This window comes from Numida meleagris, chromosome 1 (genome assembly GCF_002078875.1).
Source record: "Numida meleagris isolate 19003 breed g44 Domestic line chromosome 1, NumMel1.0, whole genome shotgun sequence".
In the NCBI taxonomy this organism is placed as follows: Eukaryota; Metazoa; Chordata; class Aves; order Galliformes; family Numididae; genus Numida; species Numida meleagris.
In genome coordinates this window covers 171887856-171915607 of record NC_034409.1, presented here as the reverse complement: position 1 = coordinate 171915607, position 27752 = coordinate 171887856, and the positions used below count along the sequence as shown (strand labels likewise).

At 39.7% G+C, this 27752-nt stretch overlaps 1 protein-coding gene and 1 long non-coding RNA gene across 3 annotated transcripts in view; one reads left to right on the top strand and one right to left on the bottom strand.

Moving 5' to 3' along the window:
* Nucleotides 1-27752, bottom strand: part of STARD13 (StAR related lipid transfer domain containing 13) — a 253667-nt gene that overhangs the window by 160770 nt on the left and 65145 nt on the right. Inside the window, exon 4 of the mRNA XM_021377987.1 lies at nt 7271-7304. Coding sequence (XP_021233662.1) covers nt 7271-7304 — 34 coding nt within the window. The remainder of the gene's footprint in view (nt 1-7270; nt 7305-27752) is intronic.
* On the top strand, nt 11605-16660 carry LOC110388618. Of its 2 annotated transcripts, XR_002432936.1 has the most exons (4): nt 11605-12069; nt 13329-13401; nt 15619-15919; nt 16503-16660. It is a non-coding gene; the product is annotated as an uncharacterized LOC110388618 (long non-coding RNA). The 2 variants fall into 2 exon arrangements; XR_002432935.1 differs by lacking the exon at nt 11605-12069 and having other exon boundaries at nt 13227-13401.

Sequence of the window (27752 nt, the reverse complement as noted above, 5' to 3'; positions counted from 1 at the left end):
ATAAGGTTCAACTTCTACTGCCATACCACCAACAGCCATCTCCTGACGTCGTAGGCCAAGAGAATAAAATAAACTTTTGGAGCAGCCCTCACAGAATGACAACTGTAACTGTCCAAGTAATTAAAAAATACTACCAATTCTATCTCATGAAATAAATGAATTTTTAATTGACATTGCTTAACAATAAATTCAGCATTTCTTTTCAAATGTCCACACAGAAGTCACCTAAGCTAAATTTCAAACAATGCGCACTTTGTAGCTAGTCTTTCTTATTCACCAATTTGCAGCTGATACTAAAAACTTTCTAAGCAGTCAGGCAGACCTGTGCCTGGCACAAAGTGGGTTGGGCAGCTTTTCAACTATTTAATCATTTTGCTTGATTTTGTTGTACCTGGACTGAATTGGGGCTTAAGTCAACTTGGTGTAAAACTGTTAGTTTTCACAAGAATTACAATAGGGAAAATATTGTGCTTTTACCTAAAAAAGTTTTTCCTGACATACATACTAGCCTTCTAGAGTCGAGTCCTTGGGAACAAAGAAATATTCCAGGGTGTGTTCATATCTAATATAAAAAAAAATCCAGATAAAAGACTAAAGCTATTACCTTCTTAGCCCCCATTCCAAAAGCCAACACTGCACCAAGACCAGAAGAGCAGTTTCAGAGCCATTTAATAATACTCACATAGAAAGCAACCTTTTTGTCACCTGCTTTCTTGAACATGCTTTCTTCTTGCTCTACCTTCATGAAGATACCAAGCCAAATTCACAAGTGATAAATGCCATTACATGCAGTGGAATGATGCACGGAATAGTTTTGGCATGACTATTGTGTTTTTGTCACCTGCTTTCTTGAACATGCTTTCTTCTTGCTCTACCTTCATGAAGATACCAAGCCAAATTCACAAGTGATAAATGCCATTACATGCAGTGGAATGATGCACGGAATAGTTTTGGCATGACTATTGTGTTTCTTTGCAGCTCCTGCCTCCTCCTAGCACTGTACTTCAGCTGTGGTTTGACAGCATGGTGGAAGTTTTCCTTGTGCTGAGTGCTCAATAAGTACCAGCATCTGTATGAGCACTTCTGTCTTAGCTATTTGCTAGCCTGGACGGAATCTAATACAGAGAACAGGAAGGACAGAGACTGGGTGAATTTCAGTTGAAAAGCTTGCAGAAGCAACCCTATGGTTTCTTGGGAAGGTGTTCAGGCAGCTGGAGTTACCACTACGTGGTTCTTTGTCCTCCTCTAGTGGTCCCACCATAGTTAGGAAGAGGCTCCTGCAGCCACTGCTTGCCTTGAGTTAATGTGGTTATTACTTAAGTGCCAAAGTGCTGAGGCTCACACCTGAAGATCCCAGGGGCAGTAACACCAGGAGCAGTAATGGAGTTTGTAACTCTTATCTTCGTAAAAATGGAAAGTGATGTCACTGTCACTGCGAGCCACAGAGGCATTCATTTGGCTTTGCCTGCCTGGCGTGCAAACAAAGAAACCATGCAGAATCTATCTTTTTTCCTAAGCCTTTCAGAGAGGAGCTACAAATCACTCTCACACAGTGCAAAACCCCACGAGCTACTCCTTAGGAATTGATGCTAATAGATAGCAAGAACTGAACCTAGAGACTTGTTCGATGACAGTGATGCTGTCTGGTAGGGAACACTGGGCCCACTGGAGCACAAGGCCTGTTAGGAAGGCTTCCTCTGCGAGGAGAACACTCCTCCTACATGGCTGATTCTTCCACACATCTCTCCCAGAGCTGTAATGCTCAGTCAGCACTATAAAACAGTAACGATTTATTCTGTAGCCTGCATACTTTAAAATGTTTAACCTTCACAGTTTTGAAGCCATACCTTCCCCAGCAAATAAAGTATAAGTACACAGCTTATGCTGCAGTAATCACAGAGGTCTGAGGAAATGGTCTACTTGAAATAGAAAACAGATCTATGATATATTTTTGTATTATACAGTGAAAATTTTCCAGGTATTTTTGTTAAATTTGGAATAAATACTAAATACCAAAATGTGCCCTTTTCCATGACTCTTGGAAAACCTGAATTTAAAGAAAGCTGGTTGCTCACGTGCAGTGCAGCTGAATATGGCTGTTCGACTCAAGAAGCCTGCAGCCCACTGATCGACCTCAGCTGCTGGGAGCAGCTCCTACTCAACAAAGGGCCAAACTGTGGAGCAATTTATCAGTTGGATGAGATTGCCATTTACAGCAAGGACCTTGTCAGAAATTCCGAAGTCTCAAGAGAAATTATAAACCTGAACCCATCTATCAGCTTAGTGTTCAACTCTTCAGCAGCCCAAGGTGTAAAGAAAAATGTGTTAAGCTGTTAATACTATCTTCATCCTGATACCAACCACTTTTTGCACTTATTAAGTACATTTCACTACACTTTTTAAATCATAGGAGATATATTATTTTTAAGATCTACCAGCTCTAGTCTTCCAAATATTTTTCTTGTTTTTTATTACAAATATTGACAAAAAATCTAAGTTACAGAAAGAGATGTTGAATAGGGAAATGGAGGAAATATGTAGAAGGACACTGAGTATCATTATGTGTATAAAATGTCTATACATTATTGTTTTGTTGGTGAAGTTTGCAATGTAAGATTCAAAGTATTTCTTAATATTTCAAAAATATTTCAAAATATTTCTTTTATGTAAAGCTCACATAGTAAAACAGTAAACATATATGTTTTATATCTGTTTTTTAGAAACATTAATATTCTGAGATATATAGAAAGGGTTCTTATTTTACTCATTTCCATTGCAAGAGCTGAAGAGCACAGTTTGCCTTCAGTGCCCCAGTACAAAAATAGGAGCTGGAAAGCAAAGATTTTCCTATTCAGAAGAAGCAAGGAGTTTGTTCTGTCGTTGCTGATTCCAAAAGGAACATAAAGGCAGGAAGAGCCAGTCTCACTGCCTAACATAGGAGCCAAATGGAATGGAAGCTCGGGATTTGAACAGAAGCTGAAGGAAAGGACCCTCTCATGCAATGGCTACAGAAGAAGCACCAAGTCTACTTGCTTCTAAATTGAGCCATACAGAGTGTAGCTACTCAACAGGCCAAGGCCACCAAACACCTGGTGGCCTATTCACTAGTTTATTTTCACTATATTACTGTGGGGAAAAGAGCCCGATCATTTTTAAGGCCAAAGTAAGCATCTCATCTTTGTGCTGGAAACACATCCAAGTGACCCCATTCACCTTTCTAGTAAATGCACAGGAGCTTTGGATAATAAGGTTTTATTTTCCCTGGTTATTTAAGGCTGGAATTTCATCTTGGGTAAACTTGTGTAGCTGGAGTAACAGTAGCACGGGTCACAAGTACTGCCTCAGCCTAGGAGGGACTGCATTGTCCAACCCCACTGTTCCTCTCCTGCGCAGAGTAGGACAGGGAAGCTCATGGATGTAACCTCAGCTCCATCTCCAGCAGATGCAGGCTTCCACGTCAGGTGAAAGGCTCAAAGAGACCAACCACCTTTTCTACTGCCACAAGAGCAAGAAGAAAACCCCAGAACAGAGGATGGTTCTGTGAGCCCCGTCCATTTTCCTGTTCGTGTTGCAGTCAACCTGTATCTCCTGCCTGGGGAATGTAGCATGGGTAAAATATAAATATCAACATAAGCCTAAGAAAACAAAAAATATGTAGTCAGTGGGAAACACTGTATGGGCTTGATCTGGCAAGACATGCAGGATCTAGCAAAGATCAGATGGAGCTGCAGCTCCGTCTCAGTTCCTAGAATCAGACCTTTTGTGGGCAGTGGTCATTCAGCTGCTGTGCAGGTCCATTCTAGTTCCTCAAGCTAAGGAGATCTCTTCTAGAAGTCAGTTAGCATTGTGCCTGTACAAATAATGCAGGATCAGGCTATTTGTTATAGCCCTGGGACCACATCTGCCTCCATCAGAATTTCATAACACATCAGTCAAGGATATCCAGTGGCCAAGGTCACCTGAGGACTTTATCATATTACTGCAGTGCACCATCTTCCCTGCCAGCCCATTGCTGCTCTGCTAGAGACTACATTACCATGCATCAGCAAATATACCAGCATGCTGCTATATTTAGTGCTTCATACATATCACTAAAGTACAGGATGTGTCAGCTTTTAATCTGACTTCAAATTTTTGTCAGCAAAGTAAAAGCTCATTTTCCCTACCAGTGATGAAGTGTGCTCTGCACTGGTCATCTTGAACTATGTGGTGCTAACTTTAAAATACACCAGGTGGCTAGAATACTCAAGCTGAATAATTTTTACTAAGAGATATAACAGGAGATGGTAAGAATGCATACTGTCAGCTGCTCAGGTTTTAACAGTGGCTACTATAGGCTAAAACATTTTGTTGCTGATGGCAAGAGGAACAGCTCACCAAGGTGCTCTCCGCAGCACCACAGCAGGCAATTAAAGCACCTGGGTGACAAACCCAGAATGGGTTCAGGGGACAGTGGTGAAGGACGGACCCATGCCAGGTGTTATGGACCTGGAAGGATGAGAAGAAAACCACTGGCAATGATAACTGGGACAGAGTGCTATACTGCGAAGCGATGGGAGTGGGGCAGTCCTATTAACGGCAACATTAATCAATGACAGCAAGTATGTGACAGTGGTTAGAACAACAGCTTACCATCAATAGAGCCATGTTTATTCTGGAGGGGTTTAGTGAATGAATCTGGCATTTTAAAAATCTTGCTAAAACCACAGAGTAGGATATTTTGACATATTCATAAAACTTACATATTCATGTCACCATGTACAAGGAGTACAGGTATGAACTATTCTCCTGTCTCCTACGTCAAAGCAGAGCAGACAGTTTGCTAACCTGCAGCCTAATGGCAAGCCTGTCTGAAGGAGAGCCAGGCATTCTGGTTAACCCCCTAAAAATCAAGAAAACAGAAGCATAAAATGTTGCATTTATTTGCCCAAAGAAAAAATAAAAAAGCAAACAAGAGGGAGAATGACAGTAGTCCAAATTTTGTGCAAAAAAAATGAGCTTGAGGAGGAGAGTTCTGTACTCTACACATGGCAGATACAGGCAGGAAGGGCTTTCTTCTCACATGGGAAATTGCGAAACAGAAAAGAAGCATCTTAGCCAGAAGGCAGAGAAAATATCAGAAATGTTTGTGAACTGCCGAGCTGAAAGAAACTCTCTTCCTCAGTCTAAGACACTTTTTTTTGCCAATTTGTTAATTTAAATAATATGTTGGCTTTAACCTAAATCATGCCTTGCTTTAACATAACTCAAATTTCAAAGCCCAGAGTTTCAAAGCTCAAAAAAAAAAAAAAAAAAAAATCAGACTTCTGCCTCTGAACACTGTTAGAAGATCCCATGTCAAGAAGGGCACACCTATTATACAGAAATGGCTGCAAAAAGGAACTAACAAATGCAAACCTTTCCTGCACAGTGCTTCAGTTTGAAGGAATTGGCATTTTCAAGTGTTTTAACGATAAGTTCGTTACCGGCTCCATCATATACTCGATCTCCATGAGTAAAGTTCCACCTCAGTGACCAAACCAAACTAGTCACCTGCCATTCTCCTTTCATGCTGGGAGCTATCAAATTTTCAGCCATCATCTTCTAACTTTGGATGGGTGCTAAACTTCATCTCTTCTTTGGTGACCAAATTTATGTTATCACAAAACAATTCAAATATTTATCACAGTCAAAAACAGGAGCACTGTTAACATAATAATCTTTCTTTGTCACAAAGAGGCTTTGATCCAGGCAGTGCAAACAATCAAAAATTGCTAAATCAATCTTGAAATTGATGGAATTTGCTTAGTTTTGGAAAAGCACAGGCACATTTTCCATGGGCAAATGTCCTCATGGAATAAATACTCATATACCCTGTGAAGCAGAAAAATATAACTGTGCACAGCACTTGAATGGAAATACTTAAACCTATACAAGAGTCAGCAGCCTCCATGTATGTATTGACCTTTGTGAGGTACCTGAGCACAGTGCTGCCCATGTTTTTGCTCAGTTTCTAGGTCAGGGCTCCTGGTAGCACAGCCCCTGCATCGGCAATGCTGGCTGCAAAGGGGCTCACTCATCTGCCCCTAACAGGGTTGTGGTGGCCTCGGAAAGAGCTGAGGGTGCCATTCAGAGCAGATGCAAGTGCTGCTTTGAGCAAGGAGAAATCACGGAGTTAGCAAACTGGCTTTGCTAAGTCATCTGGGGACAGATGGATAATTACAACAAAGATGTCCAATTGCTTTCATTTTAATTGACACACACTGTATACACGTTGACTAATGAGACAGAAAAAGCAGTAGGAAATGGGGAGCTCCAGAGGTCAGCTGTTTTGTGATTTATTTAAGTAGTGTTAGCTGGCAAAAGCTGCTGTGGGAATGAGGATTTCCTTAGACTATGGGGACATTTCTTATTGCAGAGCTGTGGGGCTGTTATTAACTTCCAGTAATCTCACATTCTGGGAAGCATTTTCTTTTCTCTCTAGTTCCTAATTGTGCTTATTACAATTTAATAAGGACATTTACCCTCAATTGAGCAAATCATTCAAGCAGTTGCTTACTCCCCCTTGCAATGAATTGGATTTGTCAAATGCAGGTTTAATTGCGTATTAAATAGCTTGCTGAATCAGGACCTCTGTGAGCACTGCTGCCTACCCAAACCTTTCCTTAGCTCCTTGCCTACTAACAGAAGTGGAGGTCTGCATATCCATTTTTATAACTCTGCCAATTGCTCTGATCCCAGTGCCCTGCAGGATGTCAGCTGTAAATAAATCATTTTCCCATATCAGTCAAACACTCCAATGCTGTTAATATTGCCAACCCCATCTACTGTGAGTGAGCTCATGCTGGGGAATGATGGATGCATCATGACTCTGCCACTGGTGACAAGGCTGGGATGGTGTTTATGTTATTTACATTTACATTTCATATGACTTTGCAGAGTGAGCGTTCCACCAGCCTCTTCACTAGAGGATCCACTCACATACAACACAGCACAAGCCTTTGAATGCCATGGCGAGCCCCCTCGCTCCTCCCTGACACTGAGAACAAATACTTTGTGTTACCCATGTTATTGCTGACATTTCAAGGTGCAAACTTAAGGTTGCTGAATTATCAGCTTTCCTAAGAACCAAACAAGTCTTCTACTTCATGACTGAAGGCATGGAAGTAATCATAGCAAGTGCACAAAATCAGTAAAACTCAGAATATCAGCAAATCTCATAGATCCTCCATCAATGCATACATGTGCATGAGCCACCAAGTAACACTGAAGAAGTAATGCCATGTCTTACCTGCTTTCTCCTTAGACAGCTTCTGAAACAGCACCTGCAAGAAAAAGAAATATTTTTTGTTTAATAATTTCCTTCAAATAGGTAGCATGTTTCAGGATGACAATATGTGCAGGTCTTAAGCATCATCACAACCTTACAAAGTTCACCAGATCCAGAGTTCATCACAAAAAGTCACAGGGAACATCTATGTTGGCCTGCTAAGGACAGCCTGGTGCCTATCCCAAGCTGGGTTGCTGTCATGCAGGCAGTGAGTTTGGAGCTGTCCTTTGCACAAGCAGAATACACGGAGCAGGAACACACGAGGCCCAGCACACCAGAGCCTGCTGGCTCATATCCTGGTCATCCTGGTCCCTTTGTCTGAGGGATGTGGCCAGACTGACTTTCAAAATTGTGTTCTTCATATTTTTCATTGCCCTGCTCTGGATCATTTACCATTCAAATGGAAGCAGTCCCATTAACGTTATCCTTGGATGCACCCCTTGGTCCATTACTTTTCTCTTTAACAGCCTTCCATGCCCAAATCAAGAGGTTATTCTCACTTCAAGCCAGCAATTAAATGTGCATCACCCATTCTCCTTTCATGTGATAGTTCTAACAACTCTGAGCATTGCAGCCTGCAAATGAAACTAGTGCAATGTGTGAAACTGAGCCCAATCTTTTTCTTTTTCTCTCTCTTTTTTTTTTAATTAAAGCAAAGGCTGAGCAGATTCTTCCAGATAGCAGTGAGCTCACAGGTGGGAGCTGCCCAGCCTGCCACCAGCTGAAACAGCAGCCACTCCTCTGCCTGCAGTGACACACTGCCGGTGCGTGCTATAGGCTTGTCCCCATACGGACAGCCATCTGCGTGTGTCTGTCAGATGCACTGAGTGCTCCGTTATCCATACTGTAAATATTGCCTTTGCAGAGTTGATAAGAATCTGTCCACACAAACATGCTTCTTATTTACCTTTTATTCAGTGAAAAATGTTACTGAGATATTAGGAAAATTCTTTCTCTGAGCACAGAAGAAAATTGCTTGGGCATCTCTGTTAAGAAACAGGGAAAGCACAGCGTGGCTAGGTGGAGCAGGCTACAGTTGTCCTTTCTGCAAGGCACTTTCCCTGTAAAACAGCCCATTACTCAGTCTGAAGGTCTGCTGGAGCCACAGCTGAAGTTGGTTTGCCTTTAGCCCACGGGGGCCATGTGAGGTGGTCACTTCCAGGCCAGATATAACCAGTAGCTGAGGCCAACCCAGGCTTATTTTAGGATTCCTCTTCCTCTAGATCTTCTACAGCCCTGAAAGGGTGAACGGGCTTTCTGGCTCAACTCACCTCTGCATTGGCCCATTATGCAGAGCTGAAGAAGCAGGACTATGGCACTACAAGCCAACATTTCCTCTAGCAGAATCGCATATGAATGTGAGTGCCAAGCGCTCAGGAGAGGCTCTGGCAGAAGGAATTCACTTTTTTAGGGGAGTGGGAATTTACAGAACATAGTGGTTGAAAAGGACCTCTGGAGATCATCTTGTCCCACCCCCTGCTAAAGCAGGTTCCCTACAGTAGGGTGCAATCTGGACCCATGCTGGGCTGATTGGCAAGGTAGAGGCAAGTGCCCCACCTGTGTGCTAGGGGTAACCTTTTAGAGAAACACCATTTGGCCCTTCCACCATGCAATGAGCTGCACTGCTCTCCATCATCCTGCTGGGGACAGGCACTTGATTTTTAGCACCGTGACACTGACATGCACACACTGCAGGTGGGTGTTAAAACTGCTGTACTGGATCTTGGAAAGATCATTTCTTGAAGAAGATGTAAATGATATATGAATCAAGATAAATACGTCAGTCTTGCTTGGATAGCTGCTTGATGTGTTCTAGCATAACCACAAGGGCACCAGTTATTATAAAATCAAGTCCACACTATATTGACTTCCAAATATTTTTAAGACGCCATACAAAAAAGATGCAAATTATTGCTGGAAAAATCCCAAGTGGCAACAGAAAGCTGTCAACTAAAAGTGATTTATGGAAATAATAATGATAATGCACTGTATAGCCAATTGTGTAACAAAATACATTTATTGAAGTACTAGCATCCCATCTGAGCAATACGACACCATCTAATCAAATATATAGAAACCATGGACCACGAGAGTACAACTCTAGCCAAAAGGCTGTTGCAGCACCTGCTGCTATGAATAATAAAGAAATCATTTGCTCACAACTCCAGCTGTAGCAATTTTGCAAGTGGAAGTGTCAAACAGAAGCCAAAGACAAATAATGCTGAACTGATAAAACCATGTTGTATTTGTTAAAGCATGTAAACCAGGACACAGAAAGCAGAAATGTATTTGACAGATCTTGCGTCCAGAGAGGACAGGGATATGGGGAAGGCTCAGGGATGCTTGGCCTTGGGCTAGGCACTGCTCCATAGCCCTCATTCATAGTGCCCTGTGAACAAAGCCTCACAGCCTCTGCTATTACAGGCATGAGCCCCACAGAGATCACCAAGAAGGACTCAGAATTTTGTCACCTGAATCTGAACTTAGAGCAAGATGAAAATGATGTCTCTGTTCAACAGACACTTAAAAACAGGTGCACCTTTGTGTGAATGATCCCACCAAAGACACTTTTCTCCTACAGAGCCACACACGTGAAAAAGTATGTTTGGGGCACAGAGGAGAGGAGTGGAGGAAGGCTGTAGATCTGCCTGGGGGAGGAGAGGGAGTGCAGGGTGCCCCGGAAGAACCTGAAAGATTCTCCTGAAAGGCCACCAATGTGGAAACTAATTACTCAAATGAACTCTTTGGATTAAGTGGAAATGAAGATAGAAGCAAAACATGAGCATTATAAGCTCTACGAGCAAAATAAACACGCTCATCAAAAAATTGTTTCTCTGATGTATACATAATCTTTCATGGTTATAAGAGATCAGGGCATGGAACTCAGCAAACAACTGGATTAAATGACTTAATAATGTCCCAGTAAGCTGATTGTCACATAAAAGCCTTTTTCTGACACAGAAGATGAATATGGAAAGGTTGACTTTAACAACTTCAAAACCATTTTAATTTGCAACAGCACAGGGATTCTGCAATGCCAGCCAATCCCATAACATCACATACCATTTCCAAAAAGAAGAACAACATTGTATCCAAGCCTTATACTTCTTTTTTTCCCCCATCAACGCTTATTAGTTATTAGCTATTTTATGCTCTAAACATAAACATTTCAAACATGCCCAGATCTGCCACTGGTATTTCAGAGTACCCATCAAAATGGCATCATTCGCTCTCAGCAAATCACATCCTCCAGAAAAGGAAAAAAAAGTAATTAGCATATTTCTCCAGCATGCAAATAACACTTTTGGATGTTTAATAAAAAGCCAGATTTCTTCAAGGTAGATATGGTATCAAAACTATCACTGCCATCAAATAAACCCTGGCATTTTGACAGGACTGCTTGACAGCTACTGCTAATAAAAAAGATTTTGGGTTCGGCAAGTTTATGCTCAGTGGTAAAAAGACAGCAGTACAACCCTGAGACACACTTCCTTCAGAGAAGAAAAATGACAAATCCATATGACTTCTTACCAATGAACTGACACAGAAGGAAAGCACTTTGAGCTTAAAAATTCCTGAAAAGTTTGAAGACTGGAGATCTTGCTGGCTGTTACTCCTACCAGTATGATAATCTGCTGTGCTGCCATTAAAGTTACATGTAGGCAGTTGCAAAGAATTAAACCAGAAACCTCCATGCAAAACTCAATCATCTGATGAGCAAGCAGCTTTATTAATCCTTTCAGAAAAATATCAATTCCTCACTAGATTAGAAAGAAGGGAGAAGGAGAAACTGAAGCTGAGCTATTGCCCTGAAAATTGTTTGTGAGTCAAGGGGTCAAAGAAAGAAAGAAAAGAAAATGGCTCCCCACTCCTTAATCAAGCCAGTCCACATGCTCCTTCACAAGTGGGAAAACTTGGGTCCAGGTCCCCTTTCTGGACTCTTAAGTATTTAGAATAAGAAAACATTGCTAAGAAAACAGTGTTTAGAGGATGTTTTCTGTCATGGTAATTAAAGACAGCATAAGACATAGCAAAGACACACAGCACTGATCAAGTCATTCTGGCTCCTTGCATGAAAGCCAGTGCCAGTGGAGCTGCTCAGTACTGGGCTGGACGGGGTGTCCTCGCTGGGTTGAAGACCTTGGTGCATTTATAAGCACCGGGCCGTGGGTGCACAGAGAGCACGAGGAGGACACAGGAGGTCCTGGGCCAAGTACTGTATGACATGGATACACACAGTCTGCTCTGCAGGGCCCTGGGCGCTTCCTCTCATACACCCCTATCTCCAACAACCATGCTGACATGAAGAACATTTTCTCTATGTTATCTTATGGCACAGCTGTCAGAGGTTACTCAGTAACAGCCAATATAAGGCTGTCATATATTTTTGAAGATGTACAATACAGAAAAGGATGTGTTCCTACAAAAACACATGTAGTCCAAATATGTTATCAGCTTGCTTACTTGAAATTAATGGGTACACGTATCCCAGCAAACCATAGATTTGGCCTCTTATCTACCGATGTAATAACATTTACAGAACTTGATGCACCTTGAAGGGATTTCTAAGGCAGCTTGCTATCTAAATGCAGCTAACCTGCGCTCCACTATGCTATCAAAAATGAACCTAACCATTCATAAATGAGTCAAATTCTTCAGAATTGCACACATGCTGTTTTCACAGACATCTTAAATTTCTGTCACTTCATCTTGTTTCCCTGAGAGCATTTAAAGTTTCATCTGGCTGTCAAGAAAGGAATGTAAGTAAAATAAAGTAAGTCTAATTTAGAAATTCTAATTTACTTATTTAATAAATTTATTAATTTAATTTATTTCTTTGCCTTAAATTCGTAAAATTATATAAACAGTCCTTTTCCCACTTTTTCCATGGATCTAGCATACAGCACCTTTTAATCATGTGCAAAGAAAATTGAACTGAAATATTACATGATGATATTTTTAAAATGAGCCTGAGGGATTTAAGCATCCAACATCCAGAAGAACTCAAAGGACATTAAATGTCTTTTGAAAACCCTAGACTTAATATACTGAGGTGTACTCTAAAAAGATAAAAAACTGTAAATGTAAATTTTATAAATGATAACTTACCATACTTTGAAAGCACATTGTATTAATAGAAAAGAGGTATTTTAACTTCCAGAAGCTGGTAATATGATTTCACACTGTCAAACTCCTGCAGCACTGATAGTAATACCTAGATTTTAGTGAGGGTGGTTCAGCTCCAACGCACAGGAGCACTGCCTGCAGTGAGTGTTAGAAGGTGGTTTTACAGGATTTTTTACAGTATTAAATCAGCCTAATTGCTGAGTTTGCCACCAGATTAGAAGGCCTCGTTACACCTCTTGGCTCAGTTTGCTGTGCCTATTTATCTTGCACCAGCAAAGAGAAAAGCCCACAGCATCCCCCGGGGCTCGCTCCTGCCCCACAGAAGGCAGCCTCAATGGCAGCAGAAAGCCAGCTCCCCACCACCGGGCAAAGCACAGCTGAGACAAACTAGGAGGTCAACATCTACTTCTCAGTCTGCTTCTGAGAGAAAAAAAAAAAAAGAAAAAGTCTCTTTGTTATTGACAAGGCAATTGGGGTTGCTGTCCCTGCTCATGCAGGTTCAGGTTTCTCCCTCTTCTGACCCTGGAGAAGGCCATGGAATCATACATTTATTTCCACGGTCAGAAACCAGACAGTCATGACAATGCTAATAAAACAAGTGTGGACCCAACAAACAGATGATGGAATTCATGTTACTCTAATAATCATAGAATCATTAAGGTTCGGAAAGACCTCTAAGATCCTTTAGTCCAACCATCCACCTACCACCAATATCCAATAATGATCTAGTCATCATGACTAAGCTAATTTAATCTCGTACTGCCCAGCTACAGGCCACAAATAATTAACTTTAGTTTGATTTTAGCCAACTGAGCTGTGATTTCACCCTCCTTTCAGACTTTGGAATACTCCGTCTGAAGTTAAAAACTCTTTTTGTCTTGACTCCTTCTAGATGGGACAACTGAGATCTGAGTTAGCAACTGAATATTAGATTTTGAAATCCTACTCAAGGCAAATGCAAAAAGGTAAGAGAAATCTTCCCAGATGAACTAATGCCAACTAACCCCATGCTTATCTTTCTGCACACAAACACACTGAAAATTTCCATTGCCATATTTCTCTACAAAGGCTTTTTCTATAATTTCACAGTTTTCACCAGCTATTTTCTTGGCACTTTCACTTTATGCCTTCTGAGCTCTGTGAACTGGTTTATGTTTGTTTGGTTTTCACAACTGAAAATGTACTGCTACTCACGGCTAACAAATAAAGCAAATAACACTTGCTCACTTCTTGAGCATCTCCTAAGAGACTTTTTCTTTTCTTGCATGCCTTTTTCATCACATTGAAAGCAACATCTTTTGTTAACAACTGGAATAGTTAATAGTTTCAAATCTGGAGTCCAAAAACCATCATGTTGTTAAGACTGTTAAAAACGTTACAGAGAAACCTGATTGCAGGAATTCAACCGACCATTATCAATGTACTAAATGCTTCCGCTAGATTGATTACATCTCAGTGTTTCTTAAAGAAGGTAAACAGGGCTCCATCACAAAATTAATTAGTAGAACAGGTAGGAACAGGAAATTATTTCAAAGTTGAAGTATCACTTATCTGCAGCAGACATACCATGGTAACTGAAATTAATGCACCTTAAGAGATTACCCATACCAGGAAACAAACGGAAGTAGACATTGTGGCTTCCTAATTTTGTAGGTCTAAATGAATAGCTGGAAGATTAAGAAGTAGAGTGCAAAAGGCCTTAAAATTCTAGGCAAGGCTACATGACAATAAACCTGGACTTACTATCTAGTCTGAATGTTAGTGGCCACCTCTCCCACAGTAAGTTGTCATTATAATTAAAATGTTGATAAATAGCCACAGATATGAAAAAGTTCCATAAGGCAAAGTCAGCTAAGAGTAACAAGGCAGTAAAATTAGACGTGGGGAATATCTGTAGCTGTTGTGGGAAGTAAAATGAAGATGAGTAATATGAAGGCTGCCCAGAGCTTACACTGAGTAGGAGACTCCTATGTTAAGTTTAAAGACATCAAGGATCTCCTATCTCAAAGCAAGAAAATAAGTTTCAAACGTAAACAGGAGATTTAGATTGCATATAGGGCAGAAGTTTTTTACAGTAACGGTGGTGAGGCACTGGAACAGGTTGCCCAGAGAGATGGTGGATGATGGAGATGTTGGAGATGTTTGAAGTCAGGCTGGATGGGGGTCTTAGCACCCTGATTGAGGTGTAGGTGTTCATTGCGGGGGAGTTGGACCAGGTGACCTCTAAGGGTCTCTTCCAAGTCAAACGATTCTATGATTCATTTATAGGAAACTCTTAAAGAAATGCTGAGTGCAAAATGCTGTTTCTTGAAGAAGTGAAGGGCAGATTAATTTTGGAAGAAACAAAGTGCTTATAGTGAGGAACAGGCTAAGAGTTCAATGCTCATCAATTCTGAAACATAGGAAATTGTTCCACACAACTATGCATGAAATTAAGTAAATGTGTAGAGAAGCAGAAAAAGCATAGCAGAGTTTCCAATTGCAATACAGCAGCTCCTGAAATTACATGAACTGAGAGAACAGGTAAATGCATTTGATTTTTGTTATAAAAAGAGGAAGAACAATGAAGTTTTTTCAGATCCATAAGCATCATCTGGCAGGGAAGCTCCTAATACATTTTTAACATAAATAATAATAACAGTAATTAAATAATAAATAACAGTAATAAATAACAGTAATAAATACCAAGAAAGTCACTCTTTGCAGTGTAAAAAACTATTGATAGTTTTCAGTGTTTTCAGTATAGTTTTCAGTATGCAGTGATATCACATCACTGAATACATACATTTGATTTCAGAAACATTAACAATCAAACTGAGTAACAGTCATCATCATGGTTTACTGTGTACCAAAGCTGCACACAGCGCTCAAGCTGAGGCCGCACCACTGCAGTGTAGAGCGGGACAATCCCTTCCTTGACTGACTAGCAATGCTGTGTTTGATACACCCTAGGGTACAATTGGCCTTCCTGGTTGCCTGAGCACACTGCTGACTCATTTCAACTTGCTGTTGACCAGCTATCTCATCCCCCAGTCTGTATGTCCAGCCAGGGTTGCCCCTTCCCAGGTGCAGCATCCATCACTTGCTTTTCTCAAACTTCCCTACCCCACTCTGGCCAGTTGAAAAAAAAAGTGTATACACATAACACCTTTTTTTTTTTCCTTTCTTTCTTTTCTTCTCAGTTGTGTGCTCTCAGGACTTCATCAACTACTGTAACAGCAATTACCTCCTCTAAATTTTCCCAAATGGCAACTGGGATTTTCATGAAATTCTTCAACTCCAGTGCTATGGTTTTGAGAAAAACAAACAGAAAAAAGCACACACACTCCTAATTAATGAGAAAAATCCCACTATATTGCCTTTGCCTCTCCTGTGATTTTCTTCTGAAGGATAACATGACATTTTGCTATTCTGCGGTGCTCTTTGATGGTTGATTTGGTCCCACCAAAGGAGGAGTGCAAATGCTGAGAACCAGCAGAAGAGGTAGGTTGGACACTGAAGTTATTCAGGGATTTTTTCATGCTTTCTTTCATTTTAAAATGACAACTCAAGTGACACAACTTTTCAACAGCTAAAGCAAAATATCCTATTAAAAAAATATTATACATATTGTTTAAATGTTTAAACTTGATGATTTAAATAAAATGCCCATCTATCTTTAAAATATTTACCTTACAATTTATGTAACTATACTACAGTAGATAAGACACTGACAAAACCTGGCTTTGATCTCTGACTTCAAACAGCTTAGAATCATAGAATCACAGAATCATTTGAGTTGGAAGAAACCTTTAAAGGTCACCTGGTCCAACTGCCCTGCAATGAACAGGGACTTCTACAGCTCCATCAGGTGCTCAGGGCCCTGTCTAGCCTGATCTTAAGTGTCTCCAGGGACGGGGCATTCACCACCTCTCTGGGCAACCTGTGCCAGTGCCTCGCCACTCTTGTTGTAAAAATCTTTTTCCTTATATACAGTTTAAATGTTCCCTCTTTTAGTTTGAAACCATTTCTTCTTGTTCTGTCACAACAGACCCTGCTCAAGAGTCTGTCCCCTTCCTTGTTACAGCTCCCCTTCAGATATTGAAAGGCCGCTCTCAGGTCTCCCCTTCCTTGTTACAGCTCCCCTTCAGATATTGAAAGGCCGCTCTCAGGTCTACCCGAGGCCTTCTCTTCTCCAGGCTGAACAGCCCCAGCTCTCTCAGCCTGTCCTTGCAGGGAGGTGTTCCATCCCTTGGATATTTCTGTGACCCTCCTCTGGACGCACAACAACAGCTCCATGTCTCTCCTGTACTGAGGACTCCACATCTGGACACAGCACTCCAGGTGAGGCCTCACCAGTGCAGAGCAGAACAGCAGGATCACCTCCCTCACCCTGCTGGCCATGCTGATTTTGATGCAGCCCAGGATATGGTTGGCTTTCTGGGCTGTGAGGACACATTGCTGCTCATATCCAGCTTGCCATCCACCAGTACCCCCAGGCCCTTTTCAGCAGGGCTGTGCTCTATCCTTACAACCCCCAGCTTGAACTGATAGTGGGGATTGCTTTGACCCAGGTGCAAGCTTATCTGTTGTCATTACTGTGCAGGTTGTGGCCAGCTGGAGCCACCCTTGAAACACAGATGTCCTGCCACAGAAACAGATGCCCCTTGTCCCCTCAAGATGTTCAGAGCAGCAAACCAGGATGCTGCCAGCCAACACCATGTGCCACATACCCCTCTTTCTTTTACTTGCTCAGGGTCTTCGCAACACTTTCTACATTGTTTTTTTTTTTTTTGCTTTTAAATAGGCTTTTATAGTGGTTGATATTTTAAAATCTGATTAAATTCTAATCTGACAGCTTGGTGTTCTTGCACAGTTCGCATGAGAAGTCAGGAGCAAAGTAGGCAATTTTGAAGAAGCATATCAAAGTTGGGTCTGAATGTTCAGTTCATCCTCGCTCATTCCCAAAACCCACCCTCTGCAATCACTTCCTTACAGGATACAGTTATGCCTTGTTTCAGCAAATTCAGTTCCAATGAAAATGCAAAAAATGCCCTATTTATGTTTTTAACTTTGGCAAGTCCCAGGAGCTCTTAGCTATTTTGAGCTCTTGACTCTGCAGCAGGAGTAACATCAACATGCTCAGAATTGTTCAAATATCAATTAATGCTCAATCCTTTGTTAAGATAATCAGCTATGCATCTGTATAAACAAAGACAGGGGCAGAAACTGAAGATAAGGTGCCAGTTGTAACAATGTATGCCCGGGGGTCAGGTGGAAATGGGATGGGGCAGAGGTGGGAGGAACAAAGACAAAAAGGAGAGCAATGACTGCCAAGAAGAGATGGACAAAAGTGAGAAGTGAGAACAGTCCCTGTTTTTTTAACAGTCCTGGAACAATGCGGTGACTCACTCATTGTTATCATTTTTACCCTCTTAAGTAGGAAGAAGTGCTGTACCTATTTTAAAGATAAAATGAAGTGGAAAAGTTACAAGAGGTCACCAAACAACAAAGAGAGGAATGAAATCTGGGGATCCTGCCATTCTGCGATGGGAAATTAATGACTTTTAAAGCAAACAGCAGTAAGCAGTAATCCACAGTACAAAATTAAAACCAATCCTTGCAGCTCTGGCTAGAGCTGTGTTGCTATTTTAGCTTGGTCCAGAGCAATACATAGCTGGGAATGAGCTTCAGACTGTCATCAGCAGCAGTTTGCATGTTTTCACTATCAAGTGTCCACAGACATGGTTTAACTGGATATCATCTATTCTGACAGTCAATAGAATTTATCATTGTAATATAACCTTAACTAAAAACGCTCTTTTCTTAGTGAACTGATATATTAGCAATTAGTAAAAATCTTGCTCAACGTTTTATGCTTTGTGAGGAAAAGCAAAACTAAAACAGGTTTATTTAATACTCAGCTTTCAGTAAAACAAACAAACAAACTGAAACAGGGTAAACTGAAGAATAGAGTTTGAAAAGAGTCATCGAAAATTACAGCAATTGTTCATAGGTACTCCTCCTGAGAACATGCATGGAGAGAAGTTCTGGTGACAGCAAAGGTTGATGTCCCGAGGAGAGGCAGAGATGCCAGTTGCTTTGTAACTGATGATTTTGTAACTACTTTATCTATTTCAGATTCTATACAACATTTCTGTATTGGAAATCTGCTGCAAATACCTTCCAAGGTTTGATCCGTTTATCCATCTATCTATCTATCTGTCTACCTACCTACCTACCTATCTACCTATCTCTTTATGTATTTTCGCTTCATCACTTTGCTTTTATGCCAGATTTGAACAAATGACACATCTTCCCCACAGGAGGCTTCATAGCTCTCCCTTCCTAAGAACAGCATGTCTTTCAGCATCACCAGCAGAAGGTAAAGCAATGCCATCTACTGCAGCACCTCACACATCCACACTGAACTCACACGAGATTTCAGAAGCCACCACTACATAAGCTGCAGTCCATAAGAAAATGAACTCTTAACTGTGATGTACATCAATTCATATTGTTTATTTTCAAAATGCACTCTTCAACCTCTGTAGACAATTCACTGAACTTTAAGTTAAAATTTTCACAGAAAGGTATACATTTCCCCTTGCTGTCTCTTTTGCTGTCAGCAAATGCTCAAGAGCTATTCAGATTACTAACACATACATCTAAACAACTTCAGAACTCTGTGTTCCCGGCCATCTGCAGTACATTATGCCTTACCTTATGTCCTTCCTGCTAAGATTATGCAGAACAGCAACCCTATGGTGAGAAACGTTTTGTGAATTTATGCTGCATTAGGAGTCAAGAACCTCTTCTGCACATGTGAACTGAGCACGAGGACTGCAATGCAGCAAAAAGGGCCCAAACACAGGTATGGTTTGAAATGATTTAGGCTAGATATGGTTAATGTTAAGCACATGCTTAAATCCTTTACTGATACATGACCTTTGTCCACATCTGAGCAAAATTCGTTGCAGAATTTATGGATGGAAGTTGACCATTCTTGAACACAGAAAATACAAAGCCACAGATTTTCATGCTGAGGCTATCACTTACATCCACTGAAAATCAATTCTGTTTATACACAAATTGTGATGTTGGGACAAATTCCACTCAGCTCAGTAGAAGTGAGAGACTGTGGCTGGGAGCCCCCTACCACAGACGTAAAGTACAAGCCACCACCACCCCATGCCTCCACCCCAAATAACTACCTGCACCATATGACTGCCTCTGAGTCACCCGCCTGTCTTAAGATTTTCCCTTCAAAAACTGCTGAGATTCTCAGAGAGCAGAGATTTGTGTGCCCGTCTATCAAAGGTGACCTCCAGCAGGTCAGTGCAGCACTGACTGAAGGAATGGATGGATGTTCTTCAGCTGGCCATGAGCATCACTCCTACAGCCTCATATGGATTACTGCTTAATCCCTTTGGTCTCTTCTGCATCTGCATCACTATTAACATCCACATCCAAAGCCCAATTGCAAGCCAGAAGTACAAGATACCAGGGTATCTGCAGTGATAACCGTATTTCATCATTTATCCCTTCTTGTCTTACCGATATCATAAAATGTCTGCACAGAAGCATTAATACTTGGACTTTTCTGCATTATAGCATGTTTAAAAATATGAACAAGAATCATAATGAGATGCACAAAGTCCTGCGTGCATCCTTCCCTCCCAACAGAAGAGAGCAGAGATTTGTTAAAGGCTGGCTTCAGTTCTCTCCCCATCTCTCACTCACACAAACACACACTCATACACATTCCTGCATAGCCTAAAGCAGCTTGAAAGTCATTTAAATATACATACTACTGACTTGAGATATTTTAAACTGAAAAGGACATGCTTTACTTCTTGAAATAGGATAAAATAATTATGCTCCCACAGGGGGTGTTTAAAATTGGCACGTACTATTTCTCAGCTGTCACGATCAGCCAAAACAAATATACTTGCAGAACTATCTCTGTACCTTTTGCTCCCATATGATGAACTGATTTTATGCTTCTCTGCAATGCAGACAAACATTTCATTTGTCTTCCATTTTTTACTTTTTCTTAGCTAAGCACTATGACCTTCCTAAAAATCTTCAAGGATCCTTTAGTGGAAAGATTCACAATCCTCTCACAGCATTGCTATTCTGGGTAGCTCTGTATAATCTTTGAACTGAATTTAAGATTATAAAATTCCAAGAAAGTGATATTAGGTAGGTTTAAGACAATTAAAACAAGATTAAATATTTCAAAATGTTGCCTAACATTTGTCGCATAATTCTTATAGTGCTAACATGTGTACCATGGTATATAACTGACAGACTGATGAGTATTTTTGTAACACCTTGCAAATCTGCTTGTCCTTAATCACTGGGAGACAAGTATCCTTCTCTGGTTTTTGTTTCATAATTCACGTAAACGATGAGGGCATGAAATTTGTTTTTAAAGTTAGATTTAAAGCACTATTTGTCTTTCAAGAAGGAGTGATTTGACAAAACACACCACTGCTTTGGCCTGTCTTAAATCAAGGAAGGTCTGATTTGTGTGAACTGAAAGTCAGATCCAGCAAGGATAAACTTTTATCATGAAAATTATTGTTTTCAATGCTGAAAATGGAAAATCCCTACAATAAAAGTTGTGTCAACAGATCCATATCTATCCTCTGTATAATTTTCCTTACAAAATCATAATCACTAAAAGAAATACTAATTCACAACACAACATCTGAGCTCAACAACTGATTATTGCTCTTTTTAAAAACATTTTCTAATTGGTGCATTCTAACTTTTTAGGAAGAATGAATTAAAGGCAAAATGATTTTGAAAGACCCCTCAGTGGGTAAAACCTACTAATTAATGTAAGAAAGGTATCTCATCTCATGTCCTCTGCTTGGGTTTCTGGAATATGAAAAAGATTATGAATAAAAAAAAGAAACAAATAAAAGAAAGCATAAAAATGTAATACAGAACTCAATTTGTTCTCTTACAGAACTTAAATTTATTTCCAATAAAAGGCAAAAATAGCAGACAAGAGAAGAATTAGCAGTGGATTATCAGAGCAGATTTTTGTGGTATGTCCTAGGAAGACTTCCTAGAAGTCTCAGAAGTTGGAGCAATCATATAGTACTTCATAGGGTAATGACATGATAAGAAAAAAGAGATGTCACGTTACGGTCACTCTGCTTCCTGCAATCCAATTCATAGCAACGTGTAGCTGAGGATATGTCCGAACTGCAAATGCAGTAGGATGGGACCTCTAAATAATGATCAGTAGCTGTTTAGCCATGGAAGCATGGAGCTTCATACAATTACATTTTCAGAGGCTAGATTCTCCTTTGCCACTGGCCGCTTGACTTCTGCAGAAAAAGCCTTGATGTCCTTCTCCTGGGACAGTACATCAAGTCTGGTGGTTAGGACTTGACTCCACTTAGGATCTTCTGCACTCAGTACAGATAGAGATTGACGATCTTATGGGTGAATCCTTACAATGAGCTACTAGAGATCTGCTGAAAATTAATTATAGAGTGTCTGGAATTTTGATGGGTTTATTATTTAAGCTGAAATGTTTAATCACTTACAGCAATAGTTATCTTAACAGTCAGTTGCAATTTCACATTCAGGGCCCACCAGTATTTCTAGGCAGTCTTTAAAACTCATCTGTCACTAGAAATGCCTATTAATGTTTTTCCGTTGATGAAAAGAAGAAGCATTCAATTTAAACATTAATTTCAATGGCTAAGTGTTTACACTAAACCAAATACAACAGCAAAAAGTGAGAGACAACGATGCACTTCATAACAGCATGTTTTACCTCATCATGTACAACAACTATGCACTGTGCCAAGGTGCCTTATCTTAAGCACGATTAAGGAATGAGAATAGTAATACTGGTCAGATGATTTAAGAAGGGAGGAATGGTTTCACCTATAAATTAATCTGACTGTGAGTTTAAGGAATGTTCATTATTTCACTTACTTTTTTACAGTTCAAATCTTAATAACTCTTTAGTCTGAATGGATAGCTATGCAAGTCCAACCAGTGACCAAACGCTGGGCATACATACCATCATAATACGCAGCTTGGAGTTCCTCAGATCTTCATGCTAAACATTGTTACGGCTCTTCATAGAAAACAGTCTGACATCTTGCATTTTATTAATTACTCATTGAAATATTTGCCTTTATTCTATTCTAAAAACAGATTAAATCTAAGTTCATTGGATACTGAATAGTGTTCTGGCTGGAACACTTTTCTTTTAGCGACTAAGCAGTCAGACAAATGATAATTATAGGATGACTGTCATCTCAACCTGCTCTGGAGGAAATAGAAAGAGACAGGAGTCATTTTATATCTGGTACAAAAATGTACCCATGTCACATATCTCCACCAATTTTTGATCTTGTGTTGTAATTTTGCAGCTAGCTTATACTTGCTGGTTTTTTGATGGTCATGGTATTTTTGAGTACCTATTAGAGCTTCTTTTTCTTATGAGCTTAAAGAACCAATTCAAGATCTCAACATGAGAATGGTGCAGCATACCACTAGCATAGTGTTATCATTTTTTACTACTTGCATTTCAAAACATTGTATATTCAGGATGCAACCAGGACCGAGCTCACTTATGTATGGGAACTAACATATATGAAAAACTAAGTGAAAAACCATGTGTAAGTATAGGATGAAAAGCTGACCTTGCCTCAAAGGCCTTAGAGGCTAGATTTCATTCTAGATGCTTCAGTGAAAGTGACCTCTGATATGTAAATGTGAAGGGGACAGCATTCTTCTGTTGTGTGCCTACTCTCAAAAGGGTAATCCAACCTTGGATCTCAAGTGGATGGAGAATAAAATGTGTAGGCAGATGCACAAGCTCCAGAGAGGCTGAGGAGCTCAGAAATCCCCAGTGATCAGCATTTCAGACTTGCCAGCTGTAGGTTCCTGTTCCAGGACAGAGGCTGTGCAGATGGCTCCCAAGAACTGTAGCTGTTGCCAGTGACTGCACAGGATGCTCGGGTGCCTACTGCAGATCCTTAAAATTTCTGAACTGGTGCCAGCAGATAATGGGTGCAAAAAAAAAAAAAAGGCAGCTTTTTCCTGACATTTGTTCTACCTCTAACAAAGCTTGTAAGTAAAAGATTGAAACCTGCTATTTTGCATACAGAAGGAAGTACATATTTATGTGTGATTTCAATATGACAATAATTTCCCAAGATACGTCATTTCAGCAGCCATTCTTGATCATAAAGTAAAAGATTATGAAAAAAAGTCATGAAAAAAAAATTAACAAAAGTATGTAATGAATTCCTGGCAAGTTTTACATTCCCCTTTAAAAAAAAATTACATACACCCTCCCTTCCTCCCTTCACTCCAGCAAATACCATTCATGTTTAAGATTAGATTATTCTTCTCCTGATTCCTCTTTAGCTGCCAGAGTGTGACTCGTTGTCAGATTGATTTAATTACAATTATAGACCTTGTTCTTCTGGTGTTACAAATAAAAATTAGGAAACATAAAGGAAAAGGTCAATATAGGAGGAGTCTATGAGCCAGGAGATGTTAAACAGTGCCACTAGTGATTACCATTGATTTCAGTTGTTGCCTAGTCCAAGATTCTTTACATGAATACAACAGAAACTAGCTATGCTTCCCATCTACCCACCTGAAAGGTGAGTATAATTGCTATGCTACACATCCCTGTTTTTAGATCTTGGGCTTGAGAGTGAAAAAAATACAGAATAATTTAATAAAAGAGATGTGACAGAGTTACTGTCAGTAGAATAATAAAGATCAGTCATCCATGTAACACACACGTGTTTTTTTTGGAAAGAGTTATGAGTTTGGTAATAGAGATAAATTAACATCAACTGTTCTAAAATGTAAGTAAAGTTGGAAAGTTTTTTTTAAAGTACACTTGCAAAGGTAATTTTTTAGCATTATTACTCTACAGATACTCTGGGTGTAACATTAACTTGGAGAACAGGGTATAGTGAAGACACTGTGCAGTGTCTAAGCATTGTTACTGCAGTGGATATAGTCTGCAGTTCTGATTTACGTATTTTGAGGTAAAAGTACACTTAGAAAGAGAGAAAGTCTTTTCCTGAGAAGACCTATCTGTTGTTTGTTCTGAAGTTGTTTCTAGCGAGCTAGAAAAAGCTTGTGTTTAAGAATCTTGCTTTGTCAGAAAGCTTACTCAGTAGTAGGAACAAAGAAAACAAAACTTCAACCTTCCAGTAATAACTGTAATTATTTTTATATTTTTATATCTCTCTTACTTTGCAGAGAAAACCTAATTAGAGAGTGGGTACTTAACTGCTCTATCCTCATCACTGTTTTTATCTAACAGACGGTGTTATTCAGCTAAATATTTTACTCCTGAGTCTCCTCAATTTGTTTGGAGGTGCTGACATGATCGTAATAAAAGCACAGCCACCTTAATGGTTTTGCAGGGGAAACAATTAGTAAACTAACAGCACTGAGCATTTCAGAGTCAATTTGCTCTGCTGGAGAAGTTCTCTGAAGACAGTACTGATGCAGTAACACTTTGGAAGATGGTAATAATGCCAGAGGAGAGAAGGAGAAATAAATTATATTGGAATAAAGCTGCTGATGCCAATCTGCTTTCTTCAGAATAAATACATCTCAATTAAAAAAATATATATGGTATCAAAGCTGCCCCCAAATAGACAGTAGATGTTTGTGCAAGTTTTTCAAAATATTTATATTTCCAACAAGCTGAAAATTAGGATTTTATTTATATAGCAGAGCTAGTCCTTAAAAACGTATTTAACTGAATTCTCAACAGGTGAATGACAGAAAATTGTTAAGAAATTCAGAGTGGTGTCTTGTAGTGCAAGTAACGTGATGTTTAATGAACTATATAAAATAACATACAGACATTCCCTGTTGGTTGCAATGTACCATCTGCAGGTTGCTGGCCCCTGCTGCTCAGACACTGTCCTCACGAGATGTCATCTTCCTGACACACATCACTGCTTCTCCCTGCCAAGCCCCCAAGATCTGCTGTCAGAACTGTTCCTGTGAGCACTCTGTAGCCTCCAGATGAAGGACACACAGAGTGGAAATGAGAATGACAGTGATAACATGACAATATCCTTCTATGAATTAGTGTGCGGTCTCAAGTAAGCAACGTAGAAACCTTGATGATCTCTTTTTACATGCAGAATCATAGACATGAAGAGGATTCAGAGGAACATGGAGAGTTTTCATGAAGAGAGCATGAAAAGAAAGGGACGGTCTGGAAGGAAACAGCATGAGAGATGTTCAAAAGTACAGACAATAAAAAGTATATCAAGGACTCCTGTCTTACTTAATTTGTAACTCCACAACAAGGACATCCAAAAAATGAATTTTAAAAATGATAATAGGAAACAGCTTTTTCATGAAATAGGACATATCATGGCAAACATTTCTGCAGGAAGCTTTGCAATCAGGAGCTTAGCAATAGGCAAAAGCTACTTAGAAATATTCAGATCTAATAGTTTTCAGGATAGTGCATTTCAGAAATGAAATGAATGAACCTGTTTCCACAGAGAAGCCAAGTTTTTTGGGTGAAGGATGAGGCCTAACCTGCCAGCAGCTTATACCACGTAAGGCAAGCTATGAGAGCACTGATGCCATTCCTTGAAATTTCTGTTTCTGGTTAGTCTGAAAAATGACATAGAGGATCTCATTCAAATGGTAAGATCTATGCCTCCTCAAACATCTGGCAAGAATTCGGAGAGAAGTTAAGTTGAACACTAGAATATATATTGGTTATCTTTATTTATAATTATGATTTAAAGTAATAAATAATGGCTGTGAATGAAGATCCTTCCATTTTTTCTTTCATTCTTTCAGTTCTTTGCTTCCCTTAGTAGAAAACTCTAGATATAATCTAGGCTGTCCAACACAATCCACTCATCAAACTAATTATAGTATAAATTTCTGCTCAATTTGTTTAACTAAGCATTAGTTGGAAACTTCTTGGGCAACCCTTACTGATATAGTGAAAAGCTTCCTTTATATAAATCATTTGAAAGAATACAAGAAAGGGAGAAATCCACTGAAATTTAGCTCTTAGAAAGCTGATGAATAAGCTAATCTGTTACTGAGTGCTCAATGTTCAATTGTTTAAAAATGGCATAGGAACAAAAACCCATGAGAATGCCATTGTTCTGAGCTATTTTCTTCTCTTAATTAGTCCTAATGCTATTTTAAAAATTATTATTCTCTATGTTGTATCATTGATATGAACATATAAATACGCAAAATATAGAAAATGAGTACAACATCTTCCAAAGTGAAAACTCACACCATAAATTGGAATAGTAGCAGTGAGTAAATTACTGAATTTAGGATTCTTTTAGGACAGAAATTGAATATCTTAAATTTATTCATCAAAAACAATGGCACAGTGCACATACATGCAAAACCCACCAGAAACAAGGGAAGGTCAGCAGGCTAATCACTTTGGCTTATTTCCCTTTTCTGTTCTCCCATCTGCCTATTTTCTCTCTCTCTTTCTATTTAAAAGGAACAACTTGAACGTAGTTAGGCTAAAATTTGACCTACTTTTCTCATTCCTTTTAATGAATTTCTTTTTTTGGCAACATCCATGCAATTTCTATACCTTTTACTTCACACACAGTTTCTCTTCAAAGCTGCCCTAATAATGCCATGCTTCTGCAACTTATGAGAAAGCCTGTAACAGAACACTGGTGACCCATCACCAGGAGTGGATCTTTGCATTCAGACAGTGTCGTATGCAGGACTGCTGCCCGTACACTGAGAAGCAGGTCATCTTAAATCAACATGAAATTATAATTACTAAGGCTGCAGATCAAACTAATGTAAGCAGAATCTCATATTTCAGGAACATGGTTACTTGGAAGTGTATTTTCACTTAATAATTTTGTGTAAACAGATTCACCTCATTTCATATTAAAACATGGCACTTTGCTCTGAATTATGTCTTCCCAGCCCAGTCCAGCCCAAGTTAGTCATTAATTAAAGATTGCAGAAAAGGCATTTTTTCAGCAGTTGAGTACAATCATTTGAAAGGAAAGAAAACAACCTTAAGTACAGAAATCAAATCAAGTGCTACAAAAAGTGCCCTGTTCAGGTATCAGCCATGCCAACCTCAGAGAAGGAACATTTAAAATTGCTTCAGGATGGAAACAGAGCCAAGACTGAGTGCAGAAAGGGGTAAACTTGCCAATTTTATATCAGATCTCAGGGCCTAATAATGCACTGACCTGCAAGCAAGTTCTTACAACTGCTGTCAGATCTGTGACTAAGACTCCTACAGCCACAGCTCATGAGGGCTCTGGGATGAACAATGAACAAGTCC